The 16,129-nt window shown below is 43.5% G+C and overlaps 1 protein-coding gene across 4 annotated transcripts; it reads left to right on the top strand.

Annotated features, from left to right (window-relative positions):
* The first annotated feature begins 1,663 nt into the window (after positions 1 to 1,663).
* Positions 1,664 to 13,468, top strand: LOC130392188 (uncharacterized). 4 transcript variants are annotated; one of them, XM_056602645.1, is made up of 4 exons: positions 1,664 to 2,176; positions 2,456 to 2,503; positions 2,713 to 2,766; positions 3,073 to 5,903. In XM_056602645.1, the coding sequence occupies exon 4, from the start codon at positions 3,168 to 3,170 to the stop codon at positions 4,902 to 4,904; it is 1,737 nt and encodes a 578-aa protein (XP_056458620.1). In that variant the 5' UTR covers positions 1,664 to 2,176; positions 2,456 to 2,503; positions 2,713 to 2,766; positions 3,073 to 3,167; the 3' UTR covers positions 4,905 to 5,903. The 4 variants fall into 4 exon arrangements, 3 of the variants coding, with proteins under 3 accessions (XP_056458620.1, XP_056458619.1, XP_056458618.1); XR_008896979.1 differs by lacking the exons at positions 1,664 to 2,176; positions 2,456 to 2,503 and adding an exon at positions 13,441 to 13,468 and having other exon boundaries at positions 2,650 to 2,766; positions 3,073 to 5,447; XM_056602644.1 differs by lacking the exons at positions 1,664 to 2,176; positions 2,456 to 2,503 and having other exon boundaries at positions 2,650 to 2,766; positions 3,073 to 4,546; positions 4,688 to 5,903.
* The last annotated feature ends 2,661 nt before the right edge of the window (positions 13,469 to 16,129 follow it).

Below are 16,129 nucleotides of genomic sequence, written 5' to 3'. Positions count from 1 at the left end.
TTTTTTTTTAAAAATCACGAAAAAGATTGATAATGTTAGGTTTTGTGGGAGGCCGCTTTGTGAACTACAGCTCTCCGCTGCTCTCGACGCAAATGATATAAGTCACCACCTGCACTTGGAACTCAAGGTTAAAGATCCCATGCCATTCTATTTTATGATGCTTTAATATAGGTATTAGTGGGCCACAAACACAGTATTCAAAGACGTCCCCGAAATTCAGCCGTGGTGCAGAGTTATAGTCACTCCGAAACAGTCGCACATTGAGCTTCCCTCAAACGCGCTGTTTCGGTGGGAGTGTCAAGGCAGGTCAAGGAGGGGGGTGGGGGTGTGGCCCTGAGCAGCTTGTAGCCACTACCATGCGGTCTGTATATCGTCGCTGTCCGATGAAAACCGCGTATGTCCATTTTTGCCGATTTTGAGATTTTACGATGATAGTTATGTCCAGGTTCATTTCCGTATACAGTATGCGTCATGAACCTAATTGACCAATGAAAAGTTGTGAAACACGTCATCTGATTTTCAAGTATATCCATTTGGTGTCAAAGCTGTCAGTCCCGCCGCGTATCTCCCGCCCTGTGGAGTCATCTCATTAGCGTCTCTGGAAGCGCATCATCGGGTAGCCGAATAACACTTTGAAGGTAAGGTATTTAGTTTTTTTGTCAACTGTTCTCAAGTTTATTCTAGTTGCAATATAAGATAAAGTAATTTTCACCGAATATGTTTTATTGTGAACCTGACTGAAGAACGTCAATTAAGTAGGCTAAATAGGGCTGTAACGCGTATCGAAACCGTAATCGCGACACTCACTTTAACTTTTTAAGCCACGAACCTGTCTCGCAGTGTGAGAAGGCAGAAGCGCGATACGCCCTTTCTAACTCTCCGGTAAAATTGTCCGATTGAAATTTGTTAATTTGTCTAATAATAGTCTGCTGACAGCGCCCCCTCTTATTGATGCCGTAAATTTGCGACGAGATGCCCTCTCTGTGATGACAGCTCTCCGTGGTTACGGAGTATTTCATTTCTCCACACCCTTCGAAGTCCTCATATGCGATATGAACGACATTTATCGAGATTGGGCCAAGCGCGAAAAAGATTGCCTGTGTGATCCCTGTCTCTATTGTTTTCTGTGATTTGACCGGCAGTTTGTCTGCTTATAGGTCGGAATGAAGCGGCCACCGATTATTGACAGGATGGGTAGGCCTACTTTATTCTACCGGAATCGTTCGCTTATTCACGAGACAGTGTCTAGTGAAGAAGCTTATTCACTAGACAGTGTCTAGTGAAGAAGCGAGCGAACTACCAGAATCGTTCGCTTCTTCACTAGACACTGTCTAGTGAATAAGCAAACTATTCCGGTAGAATAAAGTAGGCCTACCCATCCTGTCAATAATCGGTGGCCGCTTTATTCCCGCCTTCATAACGAGGCATAGTGTTACGAGTAACGTATGTGTGTGCGCGAGAATGGCAGTGTGCGTATGTGTGTGTGTGAGTGACGTCAGCGAGCGAGCGGTAGCGCGTGATAGACGCACCTACCGCTCGCTCGTCCACTCACTCGCTGACGTCACTCACACACACACATGCGCACACTGCCATTCTCGCGCACACACATAAGCTACTCGTAACACTATGCCTCGTTATTGCGACGTTCATGTTAGATGTTCATGTATTTTCCCATCTATTGAAAGTTAGGCTATTAAACATTTTGCATTCTATACGGCCTGATTATGTAATTATTTAAGCTGCATAGCCAATGAGAAGCGCCAATAGGATATTTGACTAAACCACCAAACTAGTTGAGGGTTTTTGCCTACCTGCAAGCATCCTCCAACTTCAATCTTTGGTTATTTATTAATTAATTTAGCTGTACTTTAATAGGATTTCCGAATTGAAGCTATGTTGACTGGGCATAGCGCTATATTTTTTTCTGATCTGGGTTTTTCCCTTTCTTCAGGATGTCTTTCTCTCTTAAGGAGATGTGTGAAATGGTCAATGTCAGGTATGATAGGGTACTTGAGGCGAACGTGAGGGTCAACAATGAGGAGGAAGGTTTGTAGGAAACTAAAATTGAGTCAACCAGACAGGAAAGTCTAAACTGTATTCATTACTCTAAATGGTTTCCCTCTGTCATTGTCAGATTCAGTTGAAAGTGACGGTGCAAATACAGCTGCCAATGAGGGTATGTACTTTAGGCTTAAATATTTTTTCTCCCAGTAGCAGCTACCTACTATTCTGCAACCCAAAGCCTATTGATGTGTTGCACATTAAGATGAAAGCCTGCCACACTTGTTGTTCTGATTCCCTTGATCAAGGAAGGAATCCAAATACTAACTCATCAAATTGTATGTAGCTAAATTAAAAATGATTACTCATAGAGAATAGGTACGTTTGCTGCTCAGTTCTGAATTTTTAAAGCATTGTCGTGTGCTAAATGTACATTATATTTTATTGTTGTTAGATTCTCTGGAAAGTGATAATGACAATCACTCTGAAAGTGCCAGTGATGGTAAGTATCTTATTATTCTTATTCTCAGATTAGGCTACACTACAGTCTCCACCTCACATTGGTTTTGAGTTGGACAGACTAAAGCCCATTACTAATTACAAATCTAGTGTATTTAATCAATTATGAGTCCAAATGAATGCAATCTTCTTTCAGAATGATGTCATAAGTGCATTTGTTGTACTAAATGTGTTCCTCTATATTGCTCTTAGACTCACTTGAACACAATCCTGAAAATGACCCGGAATACACACCTGTCAATGAAGGTGAGTAACTTATTGTCAATTTGTTTTTTTACATTTCTGTCAGCTACTAATGGGCTCAGCCACACACACACACACACACACACACACACACACACACACACACACACACACACACACACACACACACACACACACACACACACACACACACACACACACACACACACACACACACACACAGCAATGCCAAACTTTAATGCATGCCTACACACTGACACACATACTTCCACATGCTAAGAAACCATGTAACAGAAATGTGAATTTGTGAAACATGTTTTCTTTTGTTTTTCTTTTAATCATATGAAGATGCTGTTGATGTTGATGTTGCTGTTGACCGGGGAAGGTCAAGAAAGAGGGCCAACCCAGACGCTTGGAAGGGTAACATTCAGAAAAGGAGAAGAATGAGGGGCCAATCATATCTTGGACGAAAAAAAAATGAATTCATCAACATAGAAGAAAGAAAAATGGAGGGGCGGTGCCTGGCTGAGGCCTGCCGGAAATCCAGCAAACTACACTGCACCGAAATCGATGAAGGGAAGAGGGAAAAAATATTCAAGTATTTTTGGGGGAAATTGGACTGGAAAGAAAGGAAAATCTATGTGAAGTCACTGGTGGAGGTGAGTGATGTCAAGCGGCGCCGGACAGAAGCGGTTCAGTCTCGGAGGTCAGCATCTCTCTGTTGTTTTTTATGTGTTGATGGTAAAAGGCTCAGAGTTTGTCAGCGGATGTTCCTGTCGACCCTTGGCATCAAGCAGTGGAGTGTTCTAAAATGGGTTGGAAGAAGAGATGAAAGTCCTGAGAAGACGGCAAGAGTGAGGGTGAGGACAGAGGAGCGGGACTTCCTAAAGTCCTTTCTTCTTGAACTGCCGAAAGTACCATCGCACTACTGTAGGTCCTCCTCTTCCAAGATGTACCTGGAGCCTTTATTCAAATCAATCAATCATCTCCACTCACAATATAAGCAGGCATGTGCAGCCAACGGCATCCAGGCTCTGTCAAGACAAGTGTTCAGTAACACCTTTAAAGAATTAAATCTGTCATTGTTCCATCCAAAAAAAGATCAGTGTGACACTTGCTGTGCCTTCAAAGCCGGGAACATCGAGGCTGCTGTGTGGGAGGAACACTGCGTTAAGAAGGACGAGGCACGAGCAGAAAAGGATAGGGACAAGCAACTTGCAAATAACACCACCTTGGTTGCATGCATGGATCTGCAGGGCCTTCTCCTCTGCCCAAAGCTTCAAGCGTCTGCCCTCTATTTCAAAATGAAGCTGAGTGTCCATAATTTTACCATCTACAATATGGCATCACATGAAGCGACAAATTACCTTTGGCATGAGGGTGAGGGGGGGGTCTCTGCCAATGAGTTTGCCTCCTGCATTGTGGACTATCTTGAAACACACCTCACTTACACTGAATTCATTCTTTGGAGTGATGGGTGTGGTTATCAAAACCGAAACCTGGTCCTGAGCAATGCCCTCTTAAAGTTTGCCACTGAAAGAAAAAAGCAAGTGACGCAGAAGTACCTTCAAAGAGGCCACACACAGATGGAATGTGACTCTGTGCACAGTGTGATCGAAAGAAAGCTAAGGAACCGAGATGTACATGTTCCAGCTGAGTATGCTGCAGTCATTCGGGGAGCTCGTTCAAGTCCAAAACCATACGAGCTGAAGTATGTTGATTACAGCTTTTTCCAAGACTTCAGCAAAGTGAAAATCTGCAAGTCAATTCGACCTGGTAGCAAAGCAGGCGATCCTACGGTGCATGACCTCCGAGCAGTCAGGTCTGTACAGACTACTTTTTCATACATGAAATATTTGCCACATCATATTAAAATATTTTGTTTCATAAATCTAAACTTGCTTTTGGTTCCCTCCTATTCTCTGTTCGCCGACATCCCTCTTTCCTTTCATCTCTCTATTAGATACAATGTGGACGGCAGTATGGAGTTCAAATTACTCCACTCCGACAACTGGCAACCCTTCACATCCCCATCCCTGAGGAAGGCGTGTGTCAGCGTGGCCCCACTCTATACATCCCCCCAGAAAATTAAAGCACTGAAGTTCAAGCACCTTCAAGAACTGAAACATGTCTTACCGAAGGACTTTCATCCATTTTATGATGCACTTGACCATGAGTGATGGTCAGCTCAAATAGCACAAACAATAACATACACACCACTATTAAACATTATTTATTTATTTATTGATAAAAGCCAGTGTGGTTTTTCTGACTACCTATATACATGTCTTATTGATTAATATATTAATGAAATGTTATATTTATTGAGTATTGAGAAGTAATTGTTTATGTGCATGTTTGAAAATGACTTGGTTTTATCTGTTGAACTCTTGGAATTCCTATCTGCCAATCTGACAGGAAAGACATGATTAAAATCTTGCATTTAGGCAAGTTGCTATTTTATAATTCCACCTGTAGTAGCAGTAGTGAGTCTAATTAGCCGTAACTGCTTAAACAGGAACGGGCTAGTTGGAGTTTAGTGAAATGGCAGCTTCATTTTTCCTTTTCTTTTCTGCAATACAGTGCCAAATAAATATTATTTTGATGATAGCCTGGTGAGACAATAGCTTTCCTTTACAGTAGGCCTAACTTTATCGCAAGAAAAAGTTTTCCCCTTGTCGCCTGAGACGTAGGTCAAGGAGTGGAGGAGTGACACAATTACGGTAGGTCTAACGTTACAACCTCTGTATAGCTTGATTCATTATCGCTTCATAGTTAGCAGGAGACATAAATATGAAGGGACAATGAATCAGTACACTGATTTTCATACTGACAAGATTAATAGGCTATGCTCAGTTTATTAAATAGCCTTAGGTTGGACGTAGGCTATTTAATAAACTTAGCGTAGCCTATTCATTTGTCAGTATGAAACGCGACTTGCCCATTCATGATCGGAAGAACGCGTATCGACCACCGTTACTGTGAAATATGCACGTATGTCCATTTAAACTCGATTTTGGTAAAATGTGAACTATACCATCACATTGGCAATATTACGACTACATTTAAAGAAGACGTACCAAGTATGACAACGCTACGTTCAACTGCTTTGAAATTAGGGTGTTTTTTTCATTTCCTGAAAAGTAACCGTTTTGGATATACGCGAGTTTCATCGGACAGCGACGATATGGTGGGCGTGTCAAGGCAGGTCAAGGAGGGGGGTGGGGGTGTGGCCCTGAGCAGCTTGTAGCCACTGACAGTACCATGCGCTCTGTTTACGGTGGATGTATCGCAATGGCTCGTAGAAACCCATATTATCCATAGATATCTATATCATATAATATATAATATATATTATCACCTGGCCCTGAGCAGATTGTAGCCACGGTACCATGCGCTCTGTTTACGGTGGATGTATCGCAATGGCTCTTAGAAACCCATATTATACATAGATATCTATATCATATAATATATAATATATATTATCACGGCCAAAAGCTGTGTGAGCCTCCAGACGATAGGTTATTATGAATCTCAAACGACCGCGTCTACTTCAGATTGATGTGGAAGTGGAAGAACCAGAGACGTCGGAGAACCCGACCGACGAAGTCCTTTGTGATTCATTATATCGTCTGGACGCGCACACAGCTTTTGGCCGTGATAATATGTATTATTTGATATAGATATCTATGTATTATATGATATTATTTAGATATAGAGCAGAGCTCCAGGACTGTAACGCAAGTGTTGTACACTTCCTTGTTATTTGGATAACCGTTCTGCTGTTGGTGTGATGGCGCATAACACGTCGGACTCTCGTCTCTGGTATTTCTACAACGAGACTCGTAGTGGGGGTTATCTCAGCCATGGTTGAGAATGAATTGGGGGAAAGGAACTTTGGCTTTGACTCCCTGAAGTAGGCTACATGAACCACGACATGGAGGAGAAAGGGATTGTTGGCCGCGAATGTATCCCGCTTGAGCCCTGCTTCCCGCCGCCTCGGCAGCGGTCAGCGCTAATCACCGCATCCTGAAGCCGAGGCGGTGGTCCATCGGCAGCGAGGCTCCGGCGGGAGACGACCGCGGTCAACAATCCCTTTCTCCTCCATGTCGTGGTTCATGACTTCAGGGAGTCAAAGCCAAAGTTCCTTTCCCCCAATTCATTCTCAACCATGGCTGAGATAACCCCCACTACGGGTCTAGTTGTAGAAATACCATAGACGAGAGTCCGACGTGTTATGTGCCATCACACCAACAGCAGAACGGTTATCCAAATAACAAGGAAGTGTACAACACTTGCGTTACAGTCCTGGAGCTCTATATTCCAGATTCAGATTCAGATTCAGCTTTATTGGCCAGGTTTGCGAACAAACGAGGAATTTGACTTCGGTCCCTTAGCTCTCTATGTACAACACTTAACCTACACAACACACAACATTTAACCTATTGTTAATATCTAAAAAAGAGAAAAACACAAAACAGAAAACGGTACAAAAAAATTAATAAATATAAATAAACGGTTAAGTATACAGAATAACAATACAATACAATAAATAACAATAATTATAATAATATAATAAAATAGAGGGTGGGGGCTAAATCTGAGCGTTCAACAGAGAGACTGCTTGGGGAAAGAAGCTGACTTTGTGTCGGCTGGTTTTGGCAAACAGTGCCCTGTATCGCCTGCCCGAGGGAAGGAGGTTGAACATTTTGTGACCAGGATGTGAGGGATCTAGGGCGATTCTTGTTGCCCTTTTCCTGACCCTGGACTGGTACAGGTCCTCAATGGTGGGAAGGTCAGCTGCAATGATCTTCTCCGCAGCCCGTATTGTCCGTTGCAGTCTGGCCCTGTCCCGTTTGGTGGCTGACCCATACCAGACAGTGATCGAGGTGCAGACGACAGACTGGATGATGGCTGAGTAGAAGGTGGTCAGCAGCTCTTCAGGCAGATTAAACTTCCTTAGTTGTCGCAGGAAGTATAACCTCTGCTGGGCCTTTTTCTGGACAGAGTAAATGTGGGGACACCATTTTAGGTCCTGTGAAATGGTTGTACCTAGGAACCTAAAGGAATCGACACGGGACACTGTGTCGTTCTGGATGGTGAGGGGGGGGAGTGGGGGGGGACTTCTCCGAAAGTCCACTGTCATCTCCACAGTCTTGTTGTGGTTGAACACCAGGTGGTGCTGCCTGCACCATTGGACCAGCTGTTCCACCTCCTGTCTGTAAGCAGACTCATCACCATCCTGGATCAAACCAATGACGGTGGTGTCATCTGCAAACTTCAGGAGTTTTACGGACGGGTTCTTTGAGGTGCAGTCATTGGTGTAGATGGAGAAAAGCAGCGGGGAGAGGACACACCCCTGTGGGGCGCCAGTGCTGATGGACCGGGTTTTGGAAGAGATGCTCCCCAGTCTGACATGCTGCTGCCTGTCAATCAGGAAGCTGATGATCCACAGACAAGTGGTGACAGGCACTTCGAACTGGGTGAGCTTCTGATGAAGGATTTCAGGGACGATGGTGTTGAACGCCGAGCTGAAGTCCACAAACAGGATCCTGGCATAGTCGAGGTGGTGCAGTATGTATTGTAGTCCCATGTTGACAGCATCATCCGCCGACCTGTTTGCCCTGTAGGCAAACTGCAGGGGGTCCAGCAGGGGACCTATAATGTCCTTCAGGTGGCTCAACACCAGTCTCTCAAAGGATTTCATGACCACAGACGTCAGGGCGACAGGCCTGTAGTCATTTAGTCCTGTGATGGAGGTTTTTTTGGGGACTGGGATGATGGAGGAGCATTTAAAGCAGGAGGGCACTTCACACAGCTCCAGGGACCAGTTAAAGATCCGCGTGAAGATTGGCGCCAGCTGTTCAGCACAGACTTGCAGACAAGAGGGGGACACACCATCAGGTCCTGGAGCCTTCTTGATCTTCTGCTTCTGAAAGAGCCGGCACACATCCTTCTCGCAGATAGTTAGTGCAGGTGGGGGGAGGGGGATGGGTGATGAGGGAAAACCTTTTGTGCGTGAGGGGTGTGACAAAGGGTGCTCTTCAAACCTGCAGTAAAAGTCATTCAGGTCGTCTGCCAGTCTGGGATTTCCTGCAGGGTGGGGGGATGGTCTCTTGTAGTTTTAATTTGTTGCAGGCCTTTCCAAACTGATGCAGGGTCATTCGCGGAGAGGCTATATCTTAGTTTCTCACTTTAGCTTATTTTGGCTAGCTTGATCTCCTTTGTCAACTTGTTCCGGGCCTGCTTATATAGGTCCCGGTCCCCACTACTATGGGCCTCCTCTTTAGCTTGACGCAGCTTCCTTAGATAAGGAGTGAACCAAGGTTTGCTGTTGTTGTATGTGCAGAAGGTCTTGGTCTGCACACAGAGGTCCTCGCAAAAACGGATGTAAGATGTTACAGTGTCTGTGAGGTCGTTTAGGTCTGTAGCAGCAGCTTCAAAAACGCTCCAATTGGTGCAGTCAAAGCAAGCCTGCAACTCCAGCTTTATTCCCTTGTCCATTTTTTTTTAAAGTCTTTACCACAGGTTTAGAAGTTTTTAGTTTCTGCCTGTAGGTTGGGATGAGATGAAGCAGACAGTGGTCGGAGAGTCCTAGAGCTGCCCGGGAAACAGCGTGATAGGCGTCCTTCAAGACTGTGTAACAGTGGTCCAGTGTGTTTTTGTCTCTGGTGGGAATCTTGATATGCTGTCTGTAGTTAGGGAGTTCCTGGTTGAGTTTGGCGTTGTTAAAATCCCCAACAATAATAACGAGAGAGTCCGGGTGTTTTTTCTCTATGTCCGTTATCTGGTCGGCCAGCTGTTGCAGCGCGTCTGCGACGCACGCTTGTGGTGGTATGTAAACACCAACCATAACAAATGAGGAGAACTCCCGCGGAGAATAGAAGGGTTTACAGTTTATGAAGAGAGACTCTAAGTGAGGGCTACACGTCTTTTCCAGCACTGTAACATCTGTACACCAACCAACGTTTAAGTAGAAGCAGATTCCTCCGCCTTTCGTTTTCCCCGAAAGCTCTGTGTTGCGGTCCGCCCGGATGAGTTGGAAACCGGGCAGCTGAAGTGCGCTTTCCGGGATGCGTTCACAGAGCCAGGTTTCGGTGAAACACAGGGCAGCGGATCTGAAAAAGTCTGAGTTGGTTTGATTGAGAAGCAACAGCTCATCCATCTTATTTACCAGGGACCGGACGTTTGCCATGTGAATGGCTGGAAGCGAGGTGCGTAGTCCCCGCTTCCTTAATTTCACAAGCGCTCCTGCTCGTATCCCCCGTCTGCGTCTCCGGCAGATTCCAAGGAGAACCGTTGCTCCTCCGACCAGGATTTCAATAAAACTTGCTGAGTTAGTAAAAACTGGAGAAAAAAATCCTGTAGAGGTATGCCGGATGATTAAGAGCTCCTCTCTGGAAAAAGTTGCTGGTGAAATACCACCGAAAACATAATAAACGGACAAAAACAAACAAAGTACTAGAGAGCGAAGTACCGAAGCTGCCATCCGCGGCGCCATGGCAACAACAACAATATCTAAATAATATCATATAATACATAGATATCTATATCAAATAATACATATTATCACGGCCATAAGCTGTGTGCACGTCCAGACGATATAATGAATCACAAAGGACTTCGTCGGGTTCTCCGACGTCTCTGGTTCTTCCACTTCCACATCAATCTGTAGTACAGAACCGTGCGCTGCCTGCTGCCTGCTGCCGGCGCGAGGCACCACCGCCCGGCTGCCCGCTGCCGGGCGGTGGTGCTTCGCGGCGGTGGTGCCTCGCGGCAACCGGCGGCAGGCAGCATGTCGCAGTTCATGTAGTTCGATGTCGTTCTGCCATTGCATTCAAAATTCTGTAACTAGCCTGTTACTACAAACTAAGCAACTACCGTACACGTATTAGCATTTAGCACTAGCTCAATCACGACTCCTTCAGAATTCTTGTGGGTGGTTACGAACCAACCAAGTGGGCAGGGCCATGAATAATAATTTGACAACGCTACGTCACAGTGTCACCTTATCCAGATCGGCTCATTTCTTCTGCCTTTTTCCTTTCATGGCCTATTGCATTCAGCAGACAAACTGCATAGATTTCAAACTTACCACAGCTCACAAACTTATTCAGACCTATGTTATTTAACAAACAATAGGAAAAAATTGATTTTAATGGCATGGGCTCTTTAAGAAATTAACCAAGGTTTTCTGATATATGAGTGTGGTACCTCACTATGGGACACGCCCCTCGCACTGTCCCCCAGAAGCAATTTTACACTACGCCAGTCGTGACTGGCCAACAGACGTGACGTCTGCCTGCAGAGGAGGGACACCCTCCTACTACATAAGTCCCGTCGTCATGTCATCTCTTCAGTCTATAGGCAAACACCTCTTCCTCGCTCCGGGCAAGGAGGGTGGTCTGGTGAGATACCTCACTCATATATCAGAAAACCTTGGTTATTTCTCAACCTTAAATTTTCTTTCAATATTCGCTCGGTATCTCAATGTGGGATAAAGTAACTCCCGTATTGCCAAAGAAGTCCCAGTGTAAACCCATCAAACAGGCATGTTCACTGATCCAACGCTCAAGACTGTGAGATAGATTAGGCGCAGTAACATCCAACCTGTAGAATCTAGTGAAAGTGTGAGGCGTCGCCCAGCTGGCAGCCACACATATCTCTTCCACTGAGACCCCCTGGTAGTAAATAAAGGATCCCCAACATAGCGATATTCAAAACAAGTTACATCCGGCAGCCTGTAGGGGTCGCAGGGAGGCGGGTCTATAGAGGTATAGACCCTCCTACGTTGTTTGCCCTGTATAATGAAAGGAATGTATTAGTACACGTGCGTGCGTGTGTGTGTGTGTGTGTGTGGTGGTAGGCGCTTGTGTTTTAGTGTGTGTGTGTGCGTTGAACCTGTAGGGGGCGCTGGGATGCGGGTCTATAGAGGTATAGACCCTCCTCTATTGTTTGCCCAGTATAATCAAAGGAATGTATTAGTACATGTGTCGTGCGTGCGTGTGGGTGTGTGTGCTGGTAGGTGCTTGTGTTCTGGTGTGTTTGTGGTGGGTGTGTTTTCTCGAAAGGGTGGGGTGGGCTTGCTGTGTGTGTGTGTGTGTGTGTGTGTGTGTGTGTGTGTGTGTGTGTGTGTGTGTGTGTGTGTGTGTGTGTGTGTGTGTGTGTGTGTGTGTGTGTGTGCGGGGGTGTGTGTGTGTGTGTGTGTTAACAGATGTTTCTTGGTTCTATGAATATCCTTGCTGTACCAACATCAATATATGATGCACTTCTTATGACAAATTAACTTATTTTAAGTCGCCTAGGATAAAAGTGTCTGTTAAATGCCCTGAAAACAGATGGGGTTATTCGGTGCCTAAAAGTCTGGTCTGGGTCAGAATGAGAGAAATGCATAAAGAACAACAGAAGAAGCACCAGTCGTTAGGGTGGCTATCTGGATGTAAAACCAGGGTCTTACAAGGATGAAACACCACGGGCGTCACAGAGATATTTGAAGTCCAGACAAGGAGAATGGGGTGAACTGGGGTAAGGATGGGCGGATTGCTGTGTGTGTGTGTGTGTGTGTGTGTGTGTGTGTGTGTGTGTGTGTGTGTGTGTGTGTGTGTGTGTGTGTGTGTGTGTGTGTGTGTGTGTGTGTGTGTGTGTGTGTTTGTGTGTGTGTGTGTGTGTGTGTGTGTGTGTGTGTTTTTGTGTGTGTGTGTGTGTGTGTGTGTGTGTGTGTGTGTGTGTTTTGTGTGTGTGTGTGTGTGTGTGTGTGTGTGTGTGTGTGTGTGTGTGTGTCTGTGTGTGTGTGTGTGTGTGTGTGTGTGTGTGTGTGTGTGTGTGTGTGTGTGTCTGTGTGTGTGTGTGTGTGTGTGTGTGTGTGTGTGATGGGGTTATTCGAAGCCTAAAAGTCTGGTGGGGCCAGTATGAGAGATATGAATAATGAGCAATAAAAGAAGTACAGTCGTTAGGGGTGCTATATGGTAGTAATACGTCGGTTGGGATGAAACACCAATGGTGTCACAGAGATGTTTGAAGTCCAGCCAGCCGACAATGTGGATTGAACTGGGGTCAGTGTGTGTGTGTGTGTGTGTGTGTGTGTGTGTGTGTGTGTGTGTGTGTGTGTGTGTGTGTGTGTGTGTGTGTGTGTGTGTTGTAATCATGTTTTATCTACCCTATTATTCGACGAATCCTCTTAGTACGTCTATCTCATGGCAAGCATATTATAGTGATGGAAAAAAAATGAAGTAATTTTCCGTATCGCAATACATATAGGCCTAAGGGATATATCATGGGGTAAAAGGTGGGTTCACCAACGGTCCAGAGGGAAACGGGGGAAGATACGGACGGTAGTTCACATAGACGACTTATTATGAGTTATCATGAAACTATTAACAGCTATTCTATTAATTTCATCAATTACAATGTATGTGTATTAACTTTACTCATTTTCCACGGTAAATGTATAGGACCCCAAGAAGTGCAGTGTATGTGTAAACAAACATCCTAAACGTAGGTAGGGTGTGTCCCTGGTGTCTATTGGCCAGGATGCAATGACGCAGAGGGGGTGGGGGTATGGTGATGAGCGCATGTCATAAATATCGATGATGGATCGGCATCCTTGAACCAGACAGAAGACAGCTATTCTGCACCGGTAAACAAGTCTTAGCGTCTGAAAAAAACATGTGTATCTGTTGTCCATATCTGACTGACTGATGAATAGTATCTCAACAGTGATTTACGGTGCCGTCGATGAGAGCGTGAAGCACCAACTGGATCCACGATCATGTATGTTATTATTTTACAGTGTATAATATAGCTCTCTCTCTCTATTATTATTAGTTATTATAGTTTATGCATGTAGAACAACGGCTAAATCGAATTTCTGATATGTAACAGGTTTGTGCGATATTCTGCGAAATAATCAAAGATCGACGCTCGGCGATCTGACCAACGTGGGTGCCAGCTGTAGCCATGGTAAGTTATTAATAGGCCTACTAGTAGTATACATATATTATATCTATTTATTTCACATAAAAATACATTTAAAAAAAACTAACTCGTACGCGCTTGTGTATTTGTTTTGTGTTTATGGTCCACGTAGATACTCTACCCGTAGCACCAGGGCTGTAGTGGTCAAATTTGAGGTGGGTAAACTATGAATTTTGTGATCAGACCGACCTCGACACAACGCAATGCAACGCAAAGTGTTGCGACTCTGTAAGGCTAGCCTGGCTATATTCCATTATGTTATCAATTAAAGTCATATTAAATCAGTCAATGACAGTCAATGAATGCGTTTGTAGTTTATTCAATTTATTCAAATTTCAACAGTAAAGAAAAGTATGTGTAGATTAAGAACTATCTATGTATGGCATGTGTGTATGTTTGTGTATTAGTATGGATGCTATTCACAGTAGTGCCCAGAGGGCCTCCTTGTCCTCTACGTCAGGTCCTGCCTTGCAGGGGCGTGTTCTGGGGTCCATGGCTCCCCTGTGCTTCACCAGCCAGGACTTCGCATACGGTGTTGGATTGAACTTTGTTAGTGGTGGGCCATTCAATTGAATGAACATTAGGACGACACTGTGACCACACTGGAAAAAGGGTTTTAAGCCGTACTTCATCTGATTATTATTTTGTAATTCAATTCAAATAAACATTTTTTGTTTTATTTTTAAAATAACTTTTTTTTATTTCAAAATACTGTGAAATATAGATATTTTTAATTAGGAGCTCAATTAAGAAATATCCATTTTGACAAATGTAAAATTTTAAGGTTGTGTATTCAACTGATTAATAATTTTGTCATTCAATCCAAATACATTTTTTTTGTTTTCTTCCTAAAACACTGTTATATTTGATTAGGAGCTCAATTTAGAAATATTTGTTCAGACAAATGTACAATTTCAAGGTTACGTACAAGCCTGCGCATGCGCATTAAATACAAAGACGCTTACGACTACTGGACCAAACCGCAGTGTTGCCAACTTAGCGATTTTGTCGCTATATTTAGCTACTTTTCAGACCCCTTTGGCGACTTTTTTTCAAACCAGCGACAAGCGACAAATCTAGCTTATTTTTCAGCTGCTATTGGTGACTTTTGGCGACTTTTTGAGGTGAAAGCACTAGCCTTGACCAGAGTGACGATGACTCACTGGTTCTGTGAGCTGAACAGTCTGTCTGTGTCTGGAGGGAGGTCTGGAGTAGGTCTAACTCTGCCATTTAGATTGTTAATATATTAATATATATTGTGTGGCGGCAGTAGCTCAGGTGGTAGAGCGGGTTGGCTGGTAACCTGAAGGTTGTTTGTTCGATCCCCGGCTTCACCAAGCAGAGTATCGAGATGTCTTTGACAAAGCACCTAACCCTGACTGATGTCGCGATGTGATGTTGAATCCAGACAGAAGCGCCCCAAGGCCATGAAGCGTTGTTTAATTCTCCGCATTAGTACGACGACTAAAGGGCACTTCTCTCAGAGACACTACAGTATTGCACTTGACACTCGCCATCTTCTTCGTAGAAGAAGATGTCATATACAAAAGTCACCAATAGCAGCTGAAAAAGAAGCTAGATTTGTCGCTTGTCGCTGTTTTGAAAAAAAGTCGCCAAAGGGGTCTGAAAAGTAGCTAAATATAGCGACAAAATCGCTAAGTTGGCAACACTGCGGTTTGGTCCAGTAGTCGTAAGCGTCTTTGTATTTAATGCGCATGCGCAGGCTTGTACGTAACCTTGAAATTGTACATTTGTCTGAACAAATATTTCTAAATTGAGCTCCTAATCAAGTATAACAGTGTTTTAGGAAGAAAACAAAAATCCATTGTCAAAATGGATATTTCTTAATTGAGCTCCTAATTAAAAATATCTATATTTCACAGTATTTTGAAATAAAAAAAAGTTATTTTAAAAATAAAACAAAAAATGTTTATTTGAATTGAATTACAAAATAATAATCAGATGAAGTACGGCTTAAAACCCTTTTTCCAGTGTACTCAAGTAGAAGTATATATACTAGCGTTTAAAGATACTTCTGTAGAAGTTGAAGTATCAACTCAAGCTTTTTACTTAAGTAAAAGTATAAAAGTACTGGTTTCAAAACTACTTAAAGTATTAAAGTAAAAGTAATGCAAGGGGAAAAAATGCCATTAAGGACAAAAGCTTAGGCCGTGCCACAGGGGCCTATAGAATTACAATCAGCTTTTTTGCCAAGTACACTGGAAAAAGGGTTTTAAGCCGTACTTCATCTGATTATTATTTTGTAATTCAATTCAAATAAACATTTTTTGTTTTATTTTTAAAATAACTTTTTTTTATTTCAAAATACTGTGAAATATAGATATTTTTAATTAGGAGCTCAATTAAGAAATATCCATTTTGACAAATGTAAAATATGTAAAGTACTCAACTGATTAATACTTTTGTCATT

The sequence above is a fragment of the Gadus chalcogrammus genome, chromosome 11, assembly GCF_026213295.1.
Source record: "Gadus chalcogrammus isolate NIFS_2021 chromosome 11, NIFS_Gcha_1.0, whole genome shotgun sequence".
Lineage (NCBI taxonomy): Eukaryota > Metazoa > Chordata > Actinopteri > Gadiformes > Gadidae > Gadus > Gadus chalcogrammus.
The sequence above is the reverse complement of the archived record's forward strand: the minus strand, read 5'-3'. Positions and strand labels throughout refer to the sequence as shown.

Coding starts and splice junctions, on each gene's coding strand:
- LOC130392188 (XM_056602643.1), top strand. CDS start 2,688: ATGTGTTCCTCTATATTGCTCTTAGACTCACTTGAACACAATCCTGAA. Junction 2,767..3,072: donor ATACACACCTGTCAATGAAG/GTGAGTAACTTA, acceptor AATCATATGAAG/ATGCTGTTGATGTTGATGTT.